The 24,660-nt window shown below is 44.1% G+C and overlaps 1 protein-coding gene and 1 non-coding gene across 2 annotated transcripts in view; both read left to right on the forward strand.

Annotated features, from left to right (window-relative positions):
* The window catches only part of hspa9 (heat shock protein 9), a 28,694-nt gene that overhangs the window by 260 nt on the left and 3,774 nt on the right, over positions 1-24,660 (forward strand). Inside the window, exons 2-11 of the mRNA XM_070878562.1 lie at positions 7,279-7,337; positions 11,358-11,445; positions 15,958-16,139; positions 16,243-16,367; positions 16,732-16,805; positions 17,972-18,078; positions 20,973-21,135; positions 21,610-21,702; positions 22,937-23,146; positions 23,693-23,920. Coding sequence (XP_070734663.1) covers positions 7,279-7,337; positions 11,358-11,445; positions 15,958-16,139; positions 16,243-16,367; positions 16,732-16,805; positions 17,972-18,078; positions 20,973-21,135; positions 21,610-21,702; positions 22,937-23,146; positions 23,693-23,920 — 1,329 coding nt within the window. The remainder of the gene's footprint in view (positions 1-7,278; positions 7,338-11,357; positions 11,446-15,957; positions 16,140-16,242; positions 16,368-16,731; positions 16,806-17,971; positions 18,079-20,972; positions 21,136-21,609; positions 21,703-22,936; positions 23,147-23,692; positions 23,921-24,660) is intronic.
* On the forward strand, positions 23,220-23,293 carry LOC139263662 (small nucleolar RNA SNORD63). The gene has a single exon (XR_011593187.1). It is a non-coding gene; the product is annotated as a small nucleolar RNA SNORD63 (small nucleolar RNA).

The following is a 24,660-nucleotide window of genomic DNA, read 5'->3' on the forward strand; positions in this document are numbered from 1 at the left end:
GGTTGGGTCTCTGTTCCGGGCCCGTGGGTGAGGGCACGGGGCGGTGTAGGCCGCCAATCCTGGGCCTCCTTTCGCGTGCGGCCGGGAGCGCGAGTGACCTTCGCCATCTTCCCCGAGGCGGCGGGGTTTGGGCCTATTGATCAGCGCAGTTTGTGCCCCCCCCCCCGCCCCGTTTAGTAGCCGGGCCAGGGGCTCGGACTGCGCTCTGCTTCCATGTAAGCTGACGGTACCGCTCGCCGCCCAGCGCCCAGGCTGCACTTCACTGAATTTAATTCAGATGTAAGACTGTTACGCAAGGGTATCTAGTAATGTGCAAACAAACTGGGAAGGCGCACATCAGCCATCATTTTCATCGAACAGGCTTGAGGTTTAATGGCCTCCTCCTGTTCATATGTTGCTCAGTGTACAATGCTGTCCAATTAGACCTACTCCCCTGCTATTTTTCTATTTTTCCAGTTGAAATGTATAATCCAGTTCCTTTTTGAAAGTTACTAATGGATCTGCTTCCACTATCCTTTCAGGCAGTGCATTCTTGATTATAATACGCTGTGTAAAAAAAATATGTATTTTCTCTCCCCTCTGGTTCATAGAATAGTACAGCACAGAAGGAGGCCATTTGGCCCATCGAGTCTGCACTGGCTCTTTCCCCATTTCCCTGCAATGTTTTCTTTTTCAAGTATTTATCCAGTTCCCTTTTGAAGGCTACTATTCACCTTAAATCTGTGCATTCTCACTATAGACCCTTCAGCCATGGGAAACAGTTTCTCTTTATTTATTCTATGTAAACCCCCATGATTTTAAAAACCTCCATCAAATCTCCTCATGGCCTTCTCTGCTCCAATCTATCCACGTAACTGTAATCCTTCATCCCTGGAACCATTCTAGTAAATCTCTTCTGTACCCTCACCAAAGCCTTCACATCCTTCCTAAAGTGTGTGGCCCAGAATTGGGCACAATACCTCTGCTGGGGTCGAACTCGTGTTTATATAGGTTTAGCATAACGTCCTGGCTTTTGTACTCTATGCCTCTATTATAAAGTCCAGGATCCCATATGCTTTATTAATTGCTTTGTTAACCTAGCCTGCCACCTTCAAAGATTTGTGCACAAACACCCCTAATTCTCTCTGTTCTAGCACCTGCTTTAGACTTGTACCATTTAGTGTGTATGGTCTCTCCTCATTCTTCCTACTAAAAGTTATGGCCTCGCACTACTTCTTTGCATTGAATTTCATCTGCCATGTGTCTGCCCATTCCACCAAGCCTGTCTGTCTGTCTTGAAGTCTTACTATCTTCCTTAGTGTTTTCCTCACCTGTTTCTCATCCATCGCTACCTTTCAAATAGCTTCTGGATTTCTCTCGCCTGCTACACCTGTCTCTGAACTTGGACAACAGTTCATTGATGCTCCAATCTGACTTCATCCTACCAATGTTAACTTTTGCCTTCCACGGGACCTCCGACTTTAACTCTTGACTCCTTGCTATTATTATCAACATATTCCATGTTACTACCAGGAAATATGCATCCCGATAGTTGCTGCATAACCAGGCCTATGTAACTTGAGTTTTTCCCTATGTCCATTTGCATGTGCATTTTAGCTGCCAAATCAGACCCAAGCCATTCACTTCTATTTTCACTTCTTTCTCCCCTTTTTTTTCTCTCCCTCCTTGAACGGTGTCTCCTGTCATCAAAGCGCCTTTCATCGCTCCTCTCTCAGGTCCCTACCCTAACCCTTCATTACTCTGACCTTCCTACTCCTGCCGCCGTCCCAGGCTTGACTTCCTCTTAGATAAGCCTACAGCTTCCCTCCGTGCCTCTCTTTTGCATCTTCCGAAGGGCCCATCGAGGCACGCGCCACTGTTTCCTCACGAGTAGCAACCCCAACTGTCCCATCCTACTCTCTCCGATTTTGCTGCCCAGCTTGCCTGCGGGGGGGGCTAACGTTGCCAATCTCCTCCCCGTCCAACTCACTCCTCGAAGCGCTGACCCGATGGATGCTGGCAGTAGATCAGTCATCATTGATCCTCTCTGCATCTCCTTGCAGAGAATGTCCGTTCGCTTGCGAACAAGGCCCTTGCCATCCATGAGCTTATCGTGAATGATTGCATCATGGATGATGGCCCTGACGGATACTCGGTTGAGGGGTGATGACGCCTTGCCCTTAAATGAAGCCTCCCCGCCTGGCTGTACCTTCCACCACTTGCCCCGCTCAGACCGCCATGGTGGCGGTGTGGCTCTCATCACCAAATCACACCTTGGTCTGTTCCTCTACTCCTTTGGCCTTTCTCCTCCTTTTGAGCATTTCACCTTATTCCACCCCTTTCACATTTAAAATTCTCATTCTCTACCGCCCACCCAAGTATGATAAAAAAAAATTTAGCAACGAGATATTTTCACTGCTTTCCTCTCTCTGCCTCTGTATCCTTGGCGATTTCAACCTCCATCTCAATTCATCATGCTCTCTCCTCTGAGTTCATTACCCTCCTATCCTTCCTTAATCTCTCCCTCCATGTGAACTCTCCAACCCATGTTCACGGCCACCCCTTTGACCTTGCCATCTCTTGTGACCTTGCTATTCCCACCGTGCCAATTACAGATAAGGCCACCTCTGACCACTTCCTTGTATCGCTCTTACCCCCAACCCCACTTCCTTCTGTGTCCGCCCCTGGAAAAAACACTCTCCAAACTCTCTTACAACAGCACTTATGAAATCCAAACGGTCCAACCTTTGGCCCACCATTCACCATGACATTTCTGCAGCCACCGATCTGCTCAACCACATCCTCAACACCACCTTTGATGCCCAAGTCTCTATTAAAACTATTACTCTCTCTCACCCTGGACGTTCCCCCTCTTACGGCCCTTATCTTCGCTCCCTGAAGTCCAAGGGGCACAGACTTGAACGGAAATGGCGGACAACTGGTTTAGCCATTCACCGCCAGATCTGGCTGGACCACATAAAGCATTATCGGGTCCTACTCTTGTCTGCCAAAACTGCTCACTATTCCAGGATCATTATGGAATGCAAAGATAACCCCCAGCTACTGTTCTCTACCACTAACCATCTTCTTAAACCCCTCTCCCCTCTCTTCACCACACCCCCAAGTGCAAGGAGCTCATGGACTTCTTTGTCTCTAAGATTTAGACCATCGATGCCTCTGCCACTTCCCTTCTTTCCTTCCCCTAGTCCACCGGGCGAAACTTCCTCCAAGGTTCCCAATTGCCGTAGCTCTGAACTCGCATCTTTCTCCAGTTTCTCTCTGATTTCCCCTATTGACCTCTCCATGCTCATCTTGCCCATGTGACACACTTCCTGCTCCCTTGATCCTATTCCCACTAAACTGCTTACCACCCAACTTCCTTTTCTGGCTCCGATGTTAGCTGACATTGTTAACGGTTCTCTCTGATACTGTCCCCCTCGCCTTCAAATCTGCCATCATCACCCCTCTCCTCAAAACAACCTTTGACTTCACTGCTTGCAAGCTACTGCCTCATCTCCAACCTCCCTTTCCTCTCAAGTCCTTGATCGTGTTGTTGCCTCCTAAATCCGTGCCCATCTTTCCCGGAACTCCATGTTTGAATCCCTTTAATCTGGTTTCTGTCCCATGCCACAGTAATGAAATGGCTTTCATCAAAGTCTCAAATTACATCTTTTGTGACTGATAAAGGTAAACTATCCCTCCTTGTCCTTCTCTACCTATCTGTAGCCTTTGGCACAGTTGACCATTCCATCCTCCTCCAATGCCTCTCCACCATCGTCCAGCTGGGTGGAACTGCACTTGCCTGGCTACAATCTTATCTATCTAATCATAGCCAGAAAATCACCTGCAATGGCTTCTCTTCCCACTCCTGCATCGTTTCCTCTGGTGTCCTTCCAAGGATCTATCCTTGGCCCTCTCCTATTTCTCATCTGTATGCTGCCCCTTGGCGACATCATACGAAAACACGGCATCAGTTTCTACATGTACGCTGACGACACCCAGCTCTACCTCAAGACTACTTGTCTTGACCCCTCCACGGTCTCTTGTCAGACTGCTTGTCCGTGAACAGAAATTTTCTCCCGATTAAATATTGGAAAGACCGAAGCCATTGTTTTTGGTCCCCGCTGCAAACTATGTTCCACTGCCACAGACTCCATCCCTCTCCTTAGCATCTGTCTGAGGCTGAACCAGACTGTTTGCAACTTTGGTGCCATATTTGACCCAGAAATGAGCTTCGGGCCACACATCCGCAGCATAACTATTTCCATCTCCGTAATATTGCCCGTCTCCGCCCCTGCCTCATCTCATCTGCTGGAACCTTCATCCATGCCTTTGTTGCCTCTAGACTTGACTACTCCAATGCACTCCTGGCTAGCTTCTCACATTCTACTCTAAGCTAGAGGTTATCCAAAACTTGGCTGCCTGTGTCCTAACTCGCACCAAGCCCCATTCACCCTTCACCCCTATTCTCGCTGACCTACATTGGCTCCTGATTAAGCAACTCCTCGATTTCAAAATTCCCATCCTTGTTTACAAATCCCTCCATATCCTTCCCCCTTCCTATCTCTCTCATCTCCTTCAGCCTCACAACACCCTGTGGTATCAGTGCTCCTCATATTCTGCCCTCTTGAGCATCCCTGATTATAATCCTTCAACCATTGGTGGCCGTGCCTTCAGCTGCCTAGGTCCTAAGCTCTGGAACTCCCTCCCTAACCCCCTTTACCTTTCTTTCCTCCATTAAGACGCTCCTTAAAACCTACCTCTTCGACCAATCTTTTGTCACCTCCTGTAATTTCTTATGTGGTTCAGTGCCAAATATTTGTTTTATAACACTCCTTCCTGTGAAGCACCTCATGACGTGTTAGTACGTTAAAGGCGCTATATAAATACACGTTGTTTGCTACACTTCCAAGTTTCGCGTAATCTGCAATCTGTAACTTCATGGCCCAGCATATCCCTCACTCGACCATTAACCTCAATTAAGCAACCAACCCTGGTTCAATGAGGAATGCCGAAGAGCATGCCAGGAGCAGCACCAGGCATACCTAAAAATGAAGTACCAACCTGGGGAAACATGCATGCTAAACAGCGGAAGCAGCATGCTATAGACGAAGCTAAGTGATCCCACAACCAACGGGTCAGATCAATGTTCTGCAGTCCTGTCACTGGTGGTGGACCATTAAACAACTGACAGGAGGAGGAGGCTCCATGAACATCCTCAATGATGGCAAGCACGAGAGTGCAAAAGACAAGGCTGTGAAGCATTTTCAGCCATCTTCAGCCAGAAGTGGTGAATGGATGATACATCTCTGCTTCCTCCTGAGGTCCCGACCATCACAGAAGCCTGACTTCAGCCAGTTCAATTCAATCCATGTGATGATAAGATGAGGCCAAGTGCACTGGATCCAACAAAGGCTACGGGCGCTGACAATACCCCAGCTGTCATGCTGAAGACTTGTGCTCCAGAACTAGCTGCGCCTCTAGCTAAGTTGCTCCAGTACAGCTACAACAGTGGCCTCTACCTGACAATGTGGAAAACTGCCGAGGTATAATCATATTCACAAAAAACAGGACAAATCCAATCCGACCAATTAGGGCCTTATCAGTCCACTCTCAATCATCAGCAAAGTGATGCAAGGTGTTGTCGACAGTGCTTATCAAGTGGCACTTACTCACCGATAACCTGCTTACTGATGCTTAATTTTGGTTCTGCCAGGATCACTCTGCTCCAGATCTCATTACAACTTTGGTTCAAACATGGACTAAAAAGCAGAATTCCAGAGATGAGGTGAGTGTGACTACCCTTGACATCAAGGCAGCATTTATGGCATCAAGGAGCCCTAGTGAAATTGAAGTCAGTGGAAATCAAGGGAAACAATCTCCACTGGCTGGAGTCATACCGAGCACAAAGGAAGATGGTTGTGTTTGTTGGAGGTCAATCATCTCAGCCCCAGAGCATTGCTGCAGGAGTTCCTCAGTGCAGTGTTGTAGGTCCAACCATCTGCTACTGCTTCATCAATGACCTTCCCTCCATCATAAGGTCAGAAGTGGGGATGTTCACAAGATAAAAGTTCACGGGGTTGGGGATAATATATTAGCATGGATAGAGAATTGGCTAACTAACAGAAAACAGAGAGTCGGGATAGATGGTTCATTCTCTGGTTGGCAACTAGTAACCAGTGGGGTGCCGCAGGGATCAATGCTGGGACCCCAACTATATTAACGGCTTGGAAGAAGGGACTGCGTGTAACGTAGCCAAGTTTGCTGACGATACAAAGATGGGAGGAAAAGCAATGTGTGAGGAAACAATCTGCAAACTGCAAAAAAGACAGGCTAAGCGAGTGGGCAAAAATTTGGCAGATGGAGTATAATGTTGGAAAGTGTGAGGTCATGCATTTTGGCAGAAAAAAAAACAGAGCAAGTTATTATTTAAATGGAGAAAGATTGCAAAGTGCTGCAGTACAGTGGGACCTGGGGATACTTGTGCATGAAACACAAAAGGATAGTATTCAGGTACAGCAAGTGATCAGGAAGGCCAATGGTATCTTGGTCTTTATTGCAAAGGGAATGGAGTATAACAGCAGGGAAGTCTTGCTACAGCTATACAAGCTTTACAAGGTATTGGTGAGGCCACACCTGGAATACTGCGGGCAGTTCTGGTTTCCACATTTACGAAAGGATATACTTCGGAGGCAGTTCAGAGAAGGTTCACTAGGTTGATTCGAGGATGAGGGGGTTGACTTATGAGGAAAGGTTGAGTAGGTTGGGCCTCTACTCATTGGAATTCAGAAGAATGAGAGGTGATCTTATCGAAACGTATAAGATTATGAGGGGGCTTGACAAGGTAGATGCAGAGAGGTTGTTTCCACCCATGGGGGAGACTAGAACTAAAGGGCATGTCTTAGAATAAGGGGCCGCCCATTTAAAACATGAGAAATTTCTTCTCTGGGTTGTAAATCTGTGGAATTTGCTGCCTCAGAGAGCTGTGGAAGCTAGGACATTGAATAAATTTAATACAGAAGTAGACAGTTTCTTAAACGATAAGGAGTTATGGGGAGCGGGTGGGGAAGTGGAGCTGAGTCCATGATCAGATCAGCCATGATCTTATTGAATGGCGAAGGGAGCAGACTCGAGGGGCTGTATGGCCTACTCCTGTTCCTATTTCTTATGTTAAAAGGAATGGTGCATTTTGTAGTTTAATTTACTTCCCCACCTTACTGGGGAGGCTTGGTTATATCTGCAATAACAGAATGTTACAAATAATGGAAAAGTTTTAACGCTAAGATATTTACTTTCCAGGGCCATTGGAATGGACTCAGCCAGGATGTCCTTCGAACTTTGGCAAGACGTAATTATGCGTGAGTGCTTTTACTGAAGTAGTCAAATATGAGATAAATCTTGTTACTGTTATTGACTGGTGATGTTCTTATGAGCTTAATGAGCAATTCTAGTTTAATGTCTATAAATAATCCCTAATTTAAAACTGTTAGGTTAAAATTCTGGCTGCGGTGGGAAATTATTGCTCCTCAGTGTAAATAAGTGATTATGTGCAATAGTACCCTTGTGCTCATCTGTGGGGTGATGTCCTCCAGTATTGGTGTTCTGGGTAATTTTTAAATGTTTGTGGGCCTGGAGGACTCCAAATCTCCATTGGAGATTTGTAAAGCTTTCAAACTTTATAGAGCTGAAGCTTTCACATTTTTAGACTTTGGTTGAAGGGAGTGAAGGAAGATGATAGGTGGCCTTAGGTTATGTGGGTCTTGCCTGTCGTCTGTGTCCATGTGGTCTCCCTTGTATGTATATGGGGTGTAATTCTGTTTGTGACGCCTTGCATTATTTTGTAATTCTATAAGGTTTTGCTCCATATATTCAACACACAGTTCCAAAGGGTGGACATTTATACAATTTTAAATACATTCTCAGGATGTGGATGTTGCTGGCACTTATTATTACCCATACCTAGTTGCCCTGGCACTTTTTTTCCCTGAGTAACTTGCTAGACAACTCCAAAGCACAATTAAGAGCCAACCACATTGCTGTACGACTCCATCGTGTTGTGTGGCATTACCACCGTGCTAAATCGGATAGATTCAGAACAGATCTAGCAGCTCAATATTGAGCATCCATGAGGTGCTGTGGGCCATCAGCAGCAGAATTTTATTCCACCACAAACTGTAACCTCATAGAATCATAGAAATTTACAGCATGGAAGGAGACCATTTCGGCCCATCATGTCTGTGCGGCCGTCAAAGAGCTATCCGCCTAATCCCACTTTCCAGCTCTTGGTCTGTAGCCTTGTAGGTTAAGGCATTTCAAATGCACATCCAAGTACCCTATAAATGTGATTAGGGTTTCTGCTTTTACCACCCTTTCAGGTTCCATACCCCCACCACCCTCTGGGTGAAAAAATTTGCCCTCAAATCCCCTTCAAACCTCCTATAAATTACTTTAAATCTATGCACCCTGGTTGTTGACCCCTCTAAAGGAAATAGGTCCTTCCTATCCACTCTATCCAGACTGCTAATAATTTTATACACCTCAATACGGTCTCCCCTCAGTCTCCTCTGTTCCAAAGAAAAAAAACCCAGCCTATCCAATCTTTCCCCTTACCTAAAATTCTCCAGTCCAGGCAACATCCTCGTAAATCACGTCAAATGTGGTGACCAGAATTGCTTGCAGTACTCCAGTTGTGCCCTAACTAGTCTTTTTACAGTTCAAGCATAACCTCCCTACTCTTTTATTAGCAAGGCATAACTACAAGTATTCTGTATGCCACCTTATCGACCTGGCCTGCTACCTTCAGGGATCTGTGGACATGCACTCCAAGGTCCCTTTGTTCCTCTACACTTAAGTGTCCTACCATTTAATGTGTATTCGCTTGTCTAGCTCTCCCCAATTGCATTACCTCACACTTCTCCGGATTGAATTCCATTTGCCACTGTTGTACCCAACTGACTGGCTCATTGTTATCTTCCTGCAGTCTACAGCTTTCTTCTTCTTCAACCACACAGCCAATTTTAGTATCATCTGCAAACATCTTAATCATGCCCCCGACATTCAAGTCTAAATCATTGATATATACCACAAAAAGCAAGGGACTTAGTACTGAGCCCTGTGGAACCCCACTGGAAACAGCCTTCCAGTCACACACACACCCATTAACCATTGCCCTTTGCTTCCTGCCTGAGCCAATTTTGGATCCACTTTGCCTTGGATCCCATGGCTTTTACTTTCGTGACCAGTTTGCCATGTGGGGCCTTATCAAAATCCATATTACATCAAACACACTACCCTCATTGACCCTCCTTGTTACCTCCTCAAAAAATTAAATCAAGTTAGTCAGAAATGACCTTCTCATAACATGGCCCGGCATTTCATTAAGGTGGGGACCAACCCTGGTTCAATAAGCAGTGCAGAAGAGCATGCCAGGAGCAGCACCAGATGTACCTAAAAATGAGCTACATCACAGGACTACATGCATGCTAAACAGCGGAAGCAGCATGCTAGAGACAGTTAAGCGATCCCACAATCAACGGATCTGATTAAACCTCTGCAGCTCTGCCACATTCAGCCGTATATGGTGGACAATTAAATAAGGACGCGCTTATTTGTATTGTGAAAATAGCTGTCATGCTCCACCCTTTGTCTATGATTGGTCCCCTTGGAGGATAAGCCACACCCTGAAGTTTCACTGGAACATGCAACTGGAACTGCCCAACCCATGGTGTCACTGACTTTGCAAATTGTAACTCGATCCACTTTTACTTCCTGAAGTGACAGAGGGCAGAGCTCCCCAGATGACAGCAAAGGCCAGCCAAAGTGCCTTGCTCCAGAGCAAGTGCATCCCTCCCCCAGCCAAAGTACCTCCTCACACCAGCGCAAGTGCAGGAATCTACCCCCAACCCCACTTCATATGGGGCGTTGTTTGCGGATTGTTAACAAGTTTATTGGTTGTGAAGTGAATAGTGACAGTGTCGTGACTTCTGGATTTCACCCACTCTAACGATGTCCCTTGCAGGGGGTTGGAAGAACCTGAGCTGTCTGCCGATCACCCCCCGGCCCGGCCTCTCTCTCTCCTCTAAACACCCCCCCCGGCCTCTCTCCGCCCCCCGGGCCCCTCGCCCGGCCTCTCTCCCCCCCGCCTCTCTCCTCTTCTCCCCCCCCCCCCCCCGCCTCTCTTCTCCTCCCCCCCCGCGCCTCTCTTCTCTTCTCTCTCTCTCTCATCTCCCCCTCATCTCTCTCCCCCTCCCCCCCCGCCTCTCTCATATCCCCGCCTCCTTTCCCCCCCCCCCGCCTCCTTCCCCCCCCCCCCCCCGCCTCCTTCCCCCCCCCCCCCCGCCTTCCTTCCCCCCCCCCCCCGCCTCCTTTCCCCCCCCCCCCTCCTTCCCCCCCCCGCCTCCTTTCTTTCTACCACCTAGATGGACAAGGGCAGCAGGCGCCTGGGAACACAATCACACAAGATCCACTCCAAGTTACACACTATGCTGCCTTCATTGTCTCTGGGTCAAAATCCTGGAACTCCCTCCCTAACAGCACTGTGGGAGTACCTTCACAGGGACTGCAGTGGTTCAAGAAGGTGGCTCATCACCACCTTCTCGAGGCAATTAGGGAAGGGCAATTAATGCTGGCCTTGCCAGCGATGCCCACATCCCAGAGACTTAATTTTTAAAAAAAACTTCCAGGTAAGGATGGCAAGTTTCCTTCCCTTCAGTACAAACCAGTACAAACCTTGCCACTGGACCAAGCTCTGTCAAGCCCTGTGGTGGCTGGTGTGCAACGGCCACCACACGTTTTAAAAAAAATAAATCCACGCACCGGCATCTTGCACCCTTCAGGATGTAGTTCGGGACCTGGAATATTAGGTCGTTCATTGAAACACCTGTGAACTCGTCCTTTTTTGGCGTCGAAGCAAGTTATCCTCGTTTTGAGGGACTGCCTATGATGATGATGACAAACCAGGGTGATTATTTCAGCAGTCTGACAGCTTCATGTTCACTTTCAGTGATGACAGCTTTTTATTTCTAGATTTTTTTTTTAGTTTAACTGAATTAAAATTCTCAAACTGCCATGGTGGGTTTTGAACTTGCATTCTCTGGATTACTAGTCCAGTAACAGAACCACTACATTACCTGCTGCTGTATCTTAATTTGACAGTACCCTGTGTCATTAAATAACTTGGCGACAGTTTTCGTCGAATGGAGAGAATTAATTGAGCGTGTGGTCAGTTGTTATTCATCATTGGATTATCAGTGATATAGTTGTGCTAACTATTTTCAAGTTGTGGTTCAGATTGAATCTCGTAGCTGGATAGTGGCTTATAACTGCTAAAGAATTAAAAATGCGCATGTAAGTCAATATTTGCACTTTGTATTTCTCAGGTCTGAAGCTATTAAGGGTGCTGTTATTGGAATTGATCTGGGCACAACCAACTCCTGTGTTGCTGTGATGGAAGGCAAACAAGCAAAGGTAGGCTGCTTTGGCCAATCCAGGACTTTAGAAGGGAAAGTTTGAAATAATGTGGTAATTGGAGAAGGTTGAGGGGTTTAAGTTTGTTTTTGAGGGAGATGAATATTGCTTCAAAAGGTACTAACAGTGATGGAAGAGAATAGCTTGATGTCAACAAGCAGAGAGCTCAGTAGGAGCATTTTAGTGGCAAGGAGGGTACAGGTGGGGGTAATAGAGCATGTGGTAGGTTTCATTAACTAGATGAGTTGGTGAGGCCAAAGTGGGGACATGTGGGGAAATTTGGAATTAAATGTGGAGTGGAACAATAAATTGAACGATGAAAGAAGCAAGGAATTGGAATCTGAGGTGGAGGCGGTGGCAGATGTGCTGCTATGATTGCCTCAGTTTTAATACCATAAGAACATAAGAAATAGGAACAGGAGTAGGCCATATGGCCCCTCGAGCCTGCTCCGCCATTCAATAAGATCATGGCTGATCTGATCATGGACTTGGCTCCACTTCCCCGCCTGCTCCCCATAACCCCTTATCCTTTAAGAAACACTCTCTTTCTGTCTCAAATTTATTTAATGTCCCAGTTCCATAACTCTCTGGCAAATTCCACAGATTTACAACCCTCTGAGAGGAGAAATTTCTCCTCATCTGTTTTAAATGGGCGGCCCCTTCTTCTAAGATCGTGCCCTCTAGTTCTAGTCTCTCCCAATAGTGGAAACATCCTCTCTGCATCTACCTTGTCAAGCCCCCTCATAATCTTATACATTTCGATAAGATCACCTCTCATTCTTCTGAATTCCAATGAGTAGAGGCCCAACCTACTCAACCTTTCCACATAAGTCAAGCCCCTCAGCCCCTCATCCCCGGAATCAACCTAGTGAACCTTCTCTGAACTGCCTCCAAAGCAAGTATATCCTTTCGTAAATATGGAAACCAAAACTGCACGCAGTATTCCAGGTGTGGCCTCACCAATACCTTCTTTAGCTGTAGTAAGACTTCCCTGCCTATACACTCCATCCCCTTTGCAATAAAGACCAAGATATCATTGGCCTTCCTGATCACCTGCTGTACCTGCATACTATCCTTTTGTGTTTCATGCACAAGTACCCCCAGTCCCGCTGTACTGCGGCACTTTTCAATCTTAAATAATAACTTGCTCTTTGATTTTTTTTCTGCCAGAATGCATGACCTCGCACTTTCCGAGATTATACTCCATCTGCCAAATTTTTGCCCACTCATTTAACCTGTCTGTCATTTTGCAGATTTTGTGTGTCGTCCTCGCACATTGCCTATCCTCCCATCTTTGGTTGCAAACTAGTTTGGACGTTTCTCTTATTTAGAATTTGAGGATGGAATGGAATTCACATCGGATGGCATGGAATTCACATTGAGCAATCCAAAACTCATCCCACTATCCTGCTCTCTCTCATAGCCCTGTGATTTCCTTTTTAAATACCCACTTTTTTCTCAAAAGATGCAAGGTCTTTGCCACTCCCTGTGGCGCAGCATTGCATGCTGCATCAACCCATTGCGCAAATACATTTATCCTAACCCCATTCCTCACTGATAACTTTAAATTGATAATCCCTTGTCACTGACTCCCTTACCAGAGACACTAATCTATCCTTATTCACACTATTCTGAATGTTCCATATGCTTTTTAGCCTTCTCTGCTCCAGTGGAAATAGTCTCTGTATCTTGTGTCTCATGAATATAGTTTCCCACTCTGGCATCATCCTGGTGAATATATTTTGTACACTATGTACAGTTTGAATCCTATTCTCTAACGGGGTGCTCAAAACTGCACAGAGTACTCTACTTGTAGCCTAATCATTGCCATGTTCAGGTTTGTCATTACCTCTTCTAGTCTAAGCATTATTTATAAACCCAAATGCTGTTGGCTTTTAGTTTTGTGGCTTACTTGCACTTTCAGGGAATTATTTATTGAACTCCTAGATCTCTATTCAACCTTACCCATCGGTATCTTGCCATTGAGTGCATGTTCCCATTCCTTGTTTCCCCATGTTAAATTGCATCTGCCCATTCTGCTAATTACAACAGTGACTACACTCCAAATGTCCTTCATTTGCTGTAAAGCGCTTTGAGATGCCGGTGGTCATTGTCGCTCGAACAGCAATTTCGCTAGTCGTGTGACTAGTAGTTGCGTGCAACGGTTCTTGAGTTAAATACCTACTTCTGCCGAGTGTTGCTCCTAGGCCCTCGCTATGGACTGTCCGAACCTGTCTATCTTTATAACCCTCCTTTTCATGCCTAACTAGTCGAGTTGGTACCAGTAAGTCTGAGGTGATCAGGGTCTTTCCTGCTGTCGAGTTGGTGCCAGTAAGTCTCAGGTGATCAGGGTCTTTCCTGCTGAAATTGACAGTGCATACTCGGTCTTTATGTTGGGGGAAATTGGCTCCGCTTTGGCTGCCCAGACCGGTGACCTTATGGCCAGTACTTCCACAGTCATGAAAGGCGCTATATAAATGTGAGCCTTTCTTTAACCTATCAGTGTCTTCCGAAGTCTTTTATAGCATTCCTTGCTGTTTACTAACCCCCTCCCCATTTATGTCACTAGCAAATTTCAATTTTGTACTTCCCATGTCCAAGTCCAAATCACATACAGATGTGGTGTCCCAAATCCGGAACCCTCAGGACCGAGGCCATTCCGGATTTTGAAACGTTTTTCTGATGTCACGAATCCGGAAACACCTGAGCCCAGGTTCGGATATTTCCAGATTGCGGAACATCGGGGGGTGGGGGGGCGGCAAGGGCGCTCGCCGAAGAGCTGTTCGGATCGCTGTGTGATGAGGTGTTCAGGTAGGGCCTCGCCGCCGGAGGAGCTGGTCGGGCGAGACCCTGCCCCCGCCGCCAGAGGAGCCGCTCGAGGCGAGGCCCCGAGGTCGGGCGGTGACGGGGCCTCAGTCGACGGGTCCAGATTCCGAAACATTTTACAGATTCCGGACGACCCTGCCACCAATCGATCCGGATTCCGGAACTCCGGATTTTGGATGCTCAACCTGTATGTACTAATATCAATAGTGTACACAGCACTGACCATTGGAATTCACCACTTCCAGCCCTTCTTCAGTCCGAGCAATACTTATAAATCCTAAACCTTGTTTTCCTGCCAGTCAACCCGCTTTATCTCTCGCAATACTGCATTGTGTACCCCACATGCCACCATTTTTGTAACAGGCCTCCTGTGAGAACCTTATCAAATGTCTCCTGAAAATCTACTGTACTGTTATTTATCAAACCACTCACTTTTATTTAAAAAAAAAAGCTGTATTAGATTTGTCAAACATGATTAGCTTTTAACATCTCAACTAGCTGTCTTTGATTGATCCATACATTTCTAAATACTCACTAATTTTGTCTTAAATTATGAAGTAGAGGTTGATAGCTAATGGAGAAAAGGAATTTAAAATTGGTCTTGGTCTTTAGATGTTCAAGCCAGATCTGACAACAAGGTGCCTCGCTTATGTACAAGCTTACATCGTGCAGACTTGAGGCAGCAAAGTTGGCTGTTGTTTAGCAGGAAGCGATAGGGATGAGAGACTATCTGAGATCTATGGCCATGGAATGTGGAGGCATGATACTTACGAAGGAAATCAACCAAGACATTGGTATCTTTGCACGTGGAAGGCCAGAGAATGGAATGGTTGGGGGTTGCAAGGATGCCAGTGAAGGAATTTGCATAGAAGGTAATGATGTGGGAGATACATGAATGAATGAGACAGACAGATCTGGTGAGAAAATGTGTGTGGTATAAAGAAAAAGTGACCAAGAAGGACACTGAAAGACATAAAGAATGCAAAGATGGAAGCTAAAATTAGAGAGGTAGAGACTTGTATAAGACATGGGCATGTATTTTTTCCCACTGCAATTCCCTAAGAGATTAACTAATGCATGTTTTTTGTTGTATGAGTTGTTGGCATGTTTTGGTGAAGCCACATTTTTGGTTCTCTATGAAGATGGTATTTTAAAAATGCAAGTTATGTACAATTGTTTGCAAGCTTAAGCTTGTTTCACTTCAGAAATTAAAGCATTGTTTGAAAAACGTAATGCTCGGAGAAGCAGTAATCCTTCGTATTGGAGAGCTAGACAAATAAGTCTCAGTGTGCTTTGAGACTGTGCCTGTGCATGGATTGTCAGTTTGTAAATTGTAAGTGGTTCTTAAATGGAAAGAGATTCACTTTTTTGCAACCCAAGTGTCTAGCGAGTATAATAAACTTTTACCAGCATTGTTGGACTAGAGTCTGTTTGTTTAAGATGGCTTGTCAGTATTTCTGTTTTTAAGATCATGACCTAAGTTAAATGAAGTATTGGTGGCTGTATCACGTGCACCAATAAATTCTGGATGGTTACTGCTTATTGGTACTAGTCTTGGTGTCTGAGGGTCCCGTTGGAGAAGGAAAATGTGTGTCGCCCCTCTGCAGCTGGCCTTACAAAACTCAAAATTCCTGTGTGGGTGTCTGTTGCTTGGACAATCTTGATAACTCTTGCTTTGTGTTCCAGGTGCTTGAAAATTCAGAAGGCGCCAGAACAACTCCCTCTGTAGTTGCTTTTACAGCAGATGGTGAGCGTTTGGTTGGGATGCCAGCCAAAAGACAATCAGTAACCAACCCTAAGAACACTTTATATGCCACAAAGCGCTTGATTGGCCGGCGTTTTGAAGACTCTGAAGTACAGAAAGATATGTAAGTTTGACATTTAGTCAAAAATCTTTTAAGTTTCAAGATCAACATTTTGATTATCTGACAATGAAAACTTATTTCCATTTAAAAAAAAAAATGTTCACAGGCAAAATGTGCCATATAAAATTGTTCGTGCCTCGAATGGTGATGCCTGGGTGGAAGCTCATGGGAAGATGTACTCTCCAAGCCAAGTTGGAGCATTTGTCCTGACGAAGATGAAGGAAACAGCAGGTAGGAGCAACAATGGGTGAGGGCAGCTTTGAACCTGGCCACCTCTGGCGTTAAATATCTGACCAATCCTCTGCCTTCAAGGTGTTTACAATTTCAAGTTAATGTTTTTGAAGTTTTATAGTTAATTCAACTTAATTAAATTTTCAGTTTTAGTGTGATCGGTGGGTATGACTAGTCTATGTTATTACCTTGTGGTTAGTAGGGTCTAAGTAAGAATCATTTTAATCACATATTCATGGTCACAGTTTGTACAGATGTAGAAATCTGTTTTGAGGTAGGGTTTGTACACTGCAATAGTACCAAATCAGGTATGGATGTAATTAATTTACATTGAAGCATTCTGATATTAAGATTCTGTTTATAGAAAGCTACCTGGGACAATCTGCAAAGAATGCAGTTATTACTGTGCCTGCTTATTTCAATGATTCCCAAAGACAGGTAAATAATTTTGTCAATTTTTATGAATTAAATTAATTGTTTTTGACTTAACGCACTTGCAGTCCACAGGTTTAGTGTCAGTAAGAAGCCAAAACAACTTTAGCTAAACTCAATGGGCTAAAAATTTGTTGGTTTAGCGCCACCCATTAGCACCTGAGAGGAGCGCTAACAGGCCGCTAAGCAGCTACCACCCGAGCGCCGCACTATGACAACCTGTTGCAAACTTTATTGGCAGCGCTATAATTTAGCGCTGCACACTCTAGCGCCACCCACTTGGTGACATCATGCGCATGCAACACCCTCTTAGCGCCACATTCACAAACTTGACTGCTTCCGCCTGCCGTAGCGTCTGACGCTATTCCCGACAGGGAAAGCAGGTGTTGCAAAGAGGATCCCGGGGGCATATCTGAAGGACTGACCAGGTAAATGTTCAGATTGCACTTTTTATTTACAGTCACTTACCTTTCTGACCTCTAGAAGACTGTTGCTAGCATTTCTTCAATTTCCTTGCAGTTTTTGCCTGGTCCACCTCGTCTCTAGGTGCTAGGATCACGATATCCCAGCGCCTCAACTTCAGTAGCGATCCCGCAATACTGCCGCATTAGCGCCCTAAGAGGAGTGTGGAATGCTTCAGTTTGCGCTCCACTCCCCTTTTGGGGCGCTAAAAATGAATATCCCGGTTGGAGGCGGTAAACATCACCTACCGCTAAAGTTAATGATCAGGCGGTGTCACCGTCTCAAACTGGGCTATACTGAATTTTTAGCCCAATGCATATTGGATGTTGAGGCCCAAGCTGGCTTCAGAAGAAAGTGGAGTGAGGCTCTCTTCCAGGGAGCTTCACTATCGTGAATACATCCTTAATAAATTTTTCAACTGTTGCATGTCTTCAGTCAATACTTTATGCAACAAATATTGTGAATTGAGAAGGCCCTTAAGCAGGTTTTTATGTAAATGTGAAAGATCATCAAAATTATAATATCACTGTGGCAACAGTGAACTGCTTTGATGTGTCTCGACTATGTAATTGTGCATGAAAATGCTGGCAGCCACATGTGCAACATATTGCAGTTTTACACTAGTGTTGTTTCCAAACTGCATCTTTAGCAAAAGTAGACGAGTTCATGTACACCTTAAATACTATAATTGTGATGTTGTATCCATCTAGGCTACAAAAGATGCTGGCCAGATCTCTGGGTTAAATGTTCTACGAGTCATTAATGAGCCCACAGCAGCTGCTCTAGCATATGGATTAGACAAGTCCGAAGACAAAGTGTATGTATAGAGTAAAACTTCTAATCCATGAACAAGTTTCTTTGTTTTATTAAAAAAGGCTGACACTTCGATTCTCAATTCCACTTTTCTGCTACCCTCACTTGTGCTGTAATCTTACAGCATGAGCTCTACACTGAGTGCATTAGTTTCTTGCCTCATCACACTGTTCAATGCATGTGTCAAGCAGTTGTATCCAAACTAGTGCAGTTACTACTGTGCAATCTACCATCAACAGAAGACAATAGTTGGACACACTTGGTAGTCTGAAATAGTGTGCTCTTTTGCTAGCGCTTTCAAGGTAGGGGTTCAGCTTGCAAGTTACACTGGTCTAGCCGCTCCCTTGATTTCCTACAGTATAGTATTGCAATGATAAGGTGGTTAATAGAGAAAAGACTAGATGGTTTAAATATAGGCCAGCTCCAGTGCAGGGTATTTGTCCATTGTACGTAGAATGATAGAAAGTGGGTTCATGTGAGTGATTTCTCAAACACTGTAAAGAGGAAATTTCTGAATGGCATTGTAAACTGATACTGCACATCTGGACGATCATTCTGTTGACCAGAGTGATGCAGAGAGTTCATAAAGCAGGCAAAATGTCAAGACTATTTGTGGTTAGGTGAAGTGCTCCAACCTTTGTGATACTAACTATTTACAAATGGGATAAATATATGTTTTCATACTGATGGCTAGTGTATCTTGAATTTTGGGTTATAGACTAACTGCTGCCACGATTTTACAGCACAAATACATTTGCTTTCAAACGATTTGTGTCTTTGGGCTCAATTTTCCGCAAAGCATTTTTTTTTGAGTACTTGAAGAGTTATGCCCGATTATTTGGGAGCCAAAGTACGGCAAAACAAAATTCTACGTTTCCCTGTTGGATTTCTTCATTTTGACGTGGCGAAAGATCAGGCTGCCATAGTAACCAGGGGCACAGTGTGAGCGGAGGCTGCAAAGTGAAGCATACAGCCAGCTCCCAACACATTAAAAGAATTGAAAAATACATAGCAGCAACTTGCCTCCAACCCCGCCTAAAGGCTTGCCGGTCCGGTCCCATTCTCTGTCCCCATTCTCCCAGTCCGGTCCCATTCTCAGTCCCCGGGACACAATGCCTTGCGCTCTGTGTGAACCTGGGACCGAGAATGAGACCGGATCGGCAAGCCCTTCGGGCGGGGTTGGAGGTAAGTTGCTGCTATGTATTTTTCTATTCTTTTAGTGTGTCCGGGCATCTGTTGTGCCGATTTCCATACCTGCGCCGATTTCCTTAACACTCTGGAAGGTTTTGCTGGAGAAGTCACATAGGCTGGCCTAAGCAGAACTGGGGTAACTCAGTTGGCCAAACTTCCCTAAGTGGCCAGAATTGGCATAGGTGGCTGGTTATGCCCCCTTTGGTTGGAAAAAAAAACTCACCTAAAAAAAATCTTAACTAACTGAGTTACACTGGTGCAAATTGATTGGAGAAACTGTTTTTCAACTAGGGCCAAAAAGAGCAGCCTGCTCCAAAAAAAACGGTGCAAATCTCTGGGGGAAATTGAGCCCTTTTGGAAAATTGTAAATGTCACTCCATAATTTAAGATGGAAGAGGGGCAGAAACCAGGTAACTACAGTAACACTGTCCATTTAATATAAATGGTGGGGGACGAGCGTCCGTTTGGATTTATGAAGGATAGGTCATGTCTGACTAATTCAGTTGAATTTCTTGAGGTTACAAGCATGATGGCTAGGAAATGTCTGAATGTTTATATGGACTTCCAAAAGATACTTAAGGTTCTTATTAGTTTATTAGCAAAATTAAGGACACGAGGAATTGAAGGTAATTTTGTGACCTGGATTGGTTATTGGTTAGGATGCAGGAGACGGAGAGTATGGATAATGGATACGTTCTCTGATTGGGTGGATGTGACGTGCATGGATCTGTACTGGGGCCTCCGCTTTATGATTTGGATGAAGAGTTGTAAATCCCAAGTTTGCAGATGACACCAAGTTGGGAGGCATAATAAATTATGTGGATGAGAGGCAGAAGTTGCATAGGAACATAAACAGACTAAGTGGGCAAAACCATGACAGATGGAGTTCAATGTGAGGAAGTGATTCACTTCCGATCTGAGAAAGACAAATCAGAATATTGTCTTAATGATAAGATTATAGCAGCTGTGGAGGAGCATTTGTGTGATCTACACAAATCACTAAAAGCACTGGTACAGAAAGTAATTGAATCCTGGTCTTTACCTCAAAAGAATTAGAATTCAAAATGCAGTTATATTTCAGTAGTACAGAGCCTTGGTCAGACTCCATCTGGAGTACTGTGTTGCAATTTTAGGCCCCGAACCTCAGGAAATATATAATGACCGTGGAACAGTTACAATGCATATTTGAATGATACCGGGTGTAAAGGATTAAATTATGGGGACAGATTGTATTCCCTTAAGTTTGGATGGTTGAGGAGTGATTATTTCAAAGAAAAACAGATTTGATAGATTGGGGAATCCAGATCAGGAGGCTTATCAGAACTGGGAGGAATAACTTGGGAAAGAACATTTTCAAAACTGAGATTAATAGCATTTTGTTGGTAAGGGAATCAAGGGATATGGAGCAAAGGTGGGTAAACAGTTGAGGTACAGATCAGCCACGCTCTAATAGAATAGCCTAGCCCTGTTCCGCTGTTCCAAAAGATAAACCTATGAAATTATATCGTAATTTGTATTCAAAGAGAAGATCCTGTAAAACAGTATAATAGCTACATTTGTTAACTGTATCCTTGTGTCTTTCATCCAAGTTGAAGTGGTGCCCCTAAAGTTCCTGTTGAACTGCATATAGTATAATCATAAATAACTATCTATGCTGTTGAGATGCTTATGTTTCATTGAAGTTGCTTGTTTTTTTTCCTTGTACAGCATTGCTGTCTATGATCTGGGTGGTGGCACCTTTGATATCTCTGTGCTGGAGATTCAGAAAGGAGTCTTTGAAGTAAAATCTACAAATGGGGATACCTTTTTGGGGGGTGAGGACTTCGACCAAGCCTTACTCAAACACATCATCAAGGAATTCAAGAGAGAGGTTAGTATTAACAATGACTGGATATTTTGAAATTTGGTGTGTGTGGGGGGGGGGAGGGGGTGGGCATTTTAAATGGCGTTAGATTTTCATTGTATAATTTGGAACAATTCTTCATCAAAAAATCATTTCACTTGCAGTATAATAATTGTTTCAGCAGTGCCTTAGTGAGTCTGAGGTACATGACCTGACGATTGTGCCTACAAGTAGTCAAAAGAGCAGAACATCTTTTTGCCTATGCTCTTTCAATTTCTTGACAGGTTTCCCAGGCTTTTCCTTTCTCCACCCCACAACTCTTCCTCTGTCTCTCCATGCAAAAGAAAGTCTAATTGCAACACATATCTTTACTGTTTTAGGCTGAATAGTTCATCTGCTCATGGTTCTGTGGAAGTATCTGAAAGCTAGTGTAGTAGATGGTATATCTAATATAGTTAAGCTTGTCACCCACTACTGTATTGAGTCTTATTTAATTTTTAGTCAGGTGTGGACCTCACCAAGGACAACATGGCGCTACAGCGAGTGAGAGAAGCAGCAGAGAGAGCCAAGTGTGAGCTGTCTTCATCCCTTCAGGTCAGAATTAGTTTTTCAAACTGGTATAACTGCCTGCACACATTCACAAGGAGAACAGTTGACTGCTTTTCATCTGGTTTCCCTCACAGTTCTACAAAGAACTGTAAAGGGTGGGTCATCCTGTGAAAGGCTGGTTCACAATGACAGCAAAATGTTTTAAGGCTTTGAAGTCTCCTGGATAGTTTGACTTAAATCTGCAACTAGATGGATGGTCAAGTTAATTAAACTATATAATATATATATATATATTTATATGTGTGTGGATTTTGTACACGTTTGGAACATACTTAACAATACATTTGGGCGGTAATTATTCAGACAATAGTACTACTGTGGTTGTGAACCATTTGCCGTTCATGTGAAATGATAATTATGAGCGAATCATTTACAGGGAGTAACTTTATAGGTTTCGTATGTAAAAGAGAGCAGTTAACTAACTGAGATGGATATTAGTGGATAGTTGAATGCTAGCAATGGTGTACCAGCCCTTCCCGTGCTAAAGGATGAGCTAGCTTGGAAATGGCATTCTATACCTACATACTTTTGCGTTACTTGTTTTGGGGGTTATGCGAGGGTGAGTTCTTACAATGGTGGTTCTGGATATTTTTGTATGCACTGGGATGGTACATTCAGGAAGACTGGGTGAAGTGGTACATTTTAATACTAATCTTCACCACTCTTTTCCCCACCCCACCCGGGGCCTGAGTTGCAAGTCCAACCTTGGATTTTGAAATGTTTTTTTCCACTATTCAGTGTAAGGTTCTTATGTTAAAATAAACTATAGGCAGTCTCAAACTAGTTCGTAGTGGCATGGACATACAGCACAAAACTGCTAATTTGGCATTAATTGTCAAACTCACTTGTAAAATATCACCCAAATGGAGTAAGGGCACTCTTGTAGGGTTTAGGTTGAAACAGAGTAGAAAAAGTGTTGGTTGCTATCTCAGCAATAATATCTTCAGTTCCTGTATCCCATTTGTCTCCATTAATGTATTACTGTCACCTCCAATATGGTTTTCATTAGAGTTGATTGTACCAATAGTACCTTACACTCTGGGGTAATTATACACCTTCAAAAAAAAAAAGTCGTCGTCTAATGTCTTGACTTCCAGCCACTACATTCTGTTTTCCCTTCGGCTTGTCTATCTTGTAATGGATTAGCAGAAAGTATGTGGGTGTGCATTTGTATGTGTACTGTATCCTGGCACTGATTGTTTCTCCTGTATTTTAACAGACTGACATTAACCTTCCTTACTTGACAATGGATGCTTCCGGACCAAAACATCTGAATGTTAAAATTACTCGTGCTCAGTTTGAAAACATTGTTGGCGAACTCATTAAGCGAACCATTAATCCCTGCCAGAAAGCCATGCAGGATGCAGAGATCAGCAAAAGTGACATTGGTGAGGTCATCCTCGTGGGCGGAATGAGCAGAATGCCAAAGGTAAGTGACTTTAAAATAACCAGGCCAGTTTAGGGGATCCCCAAGACCAAATGTTGCTGTCTGAAATTACACTGTGTTGTGATGTTCTATATAAACACATCATTCTGACACTCAAATTGTGGAGAGAATCTTGGATAACTGAACACAGTCTTTAACTCCCCAGTAGTTCTGTTGATAGATAATGTGATATTGAGTGATGCAGATGAGAAGGTTTGCTTCCCTGGTCTCTGTTTAGACTCAAGTGAAGAATGGCTATTTGGATGAGTTACCTGAGAGCTGCTCATGGAACCATAACCCAACAAAAGTCAATGTCTTGGGTGAGGATAGGAGAACATTTGGATGAAAGCAAACTATGCATAGAATGTTAGGCTATGCTTTGTCTTAAGTGATCTCTCTGGTTATTACATTAGGGTCAGGAATGGGAATTGCTGCCTTAATTTGTATGAGCATTTTAGCCTGGCACATTCTCTCGTGCAAATTGTGCCAAGTAAAGAATTTTAGTTTTGAGTGATTTTATCCTGTTCCATGCCTTGTTCCCTTCTCTAGGTCCAGACAACTGTTCAGGAGCTCTTTGGTCGTACCCCCAGTAAGTCAGTGAACCCAGATGAAGCTGTCGCTATTGGTGCTGCTATCCAAGGTGGTGTGCTTGCTGGTGATGTCACAGATGTGCTGCTGCTTGATGTTACGCCTTTGTCGCTAGGTATCGAGACCCTGGGTGGCGTTTTCACTAAACTCATCAACAGGAATACTACAATTCCAACAAAGAAAGGCCAGGTATGGAGATCAGCAATTTTAACAGGACGAGGCCATAGAGTGTGGTAGTAAATGCAGTTTGCTCAGAAAATTGTGCTTGGCTAAAGCTATGTTATGCTGAAAATTTGTCACATTAAATTTGGGGGCTCCAGATCTTAAGAATTGCAAGGCTGTTCAAAGTACTTCCTCTAATATTGAACAGCCACGGCATTGACAGACACACTGCTCGGAGAGTAGACCGGCTCAATTTTCTGTTTCATAAATTCCTTGCCAGATTCACTCCAGCATAAATCATTTTTTCCCAGAAAGCAGGTTTGTAATTCTACTGGGTGAAAATGCGGGCTACGTTTTGGTTATTGTTCATATACTGGCCTCGGTAGGGGATTTACAGGAGAAATTCATCCTCTCCTGTTAGTAACCACTGTCAAAAGGTGGCAAATTGTAGATCTGAGATCTTCAATCTGACTGGACTGTGAGTGATACTCATCAACATGTGTGGCAGAATATGTATATGGAGCAAAAAAAGCTGCAATAACTGAGCACAGCTACTCCTCAAAACCTACTAAACATGGAACTGCTTACCATTCAATTGTAATTGTACATGGAAAGGGGACACATCGAGTGTTGTATAATAATTCACATGCTTTTTGCAATATTTCAAGTTGATCATCCTACAGAGTGCTCTCTAATCCATATTGAGTACATGCTGAAGTTGGGATTCTTGATAGTTATGCTAACATGATTTGATGCCAAATAATAGT

This window comes from Pristiophorus japonicus, chromosome 4 (assembly GCF_044704955.1).
Source record: "Pristiophorus japonicus isolate sPriJap1 chromosome 4, sPriJap1.hap1, whole genome shotgun sequence".
NCBI lineage: Eukaryota > Metazoa > Chordata > Chondrichthyes > Pristiophoridae > Pristiophorus > Pristiophorus japonicus.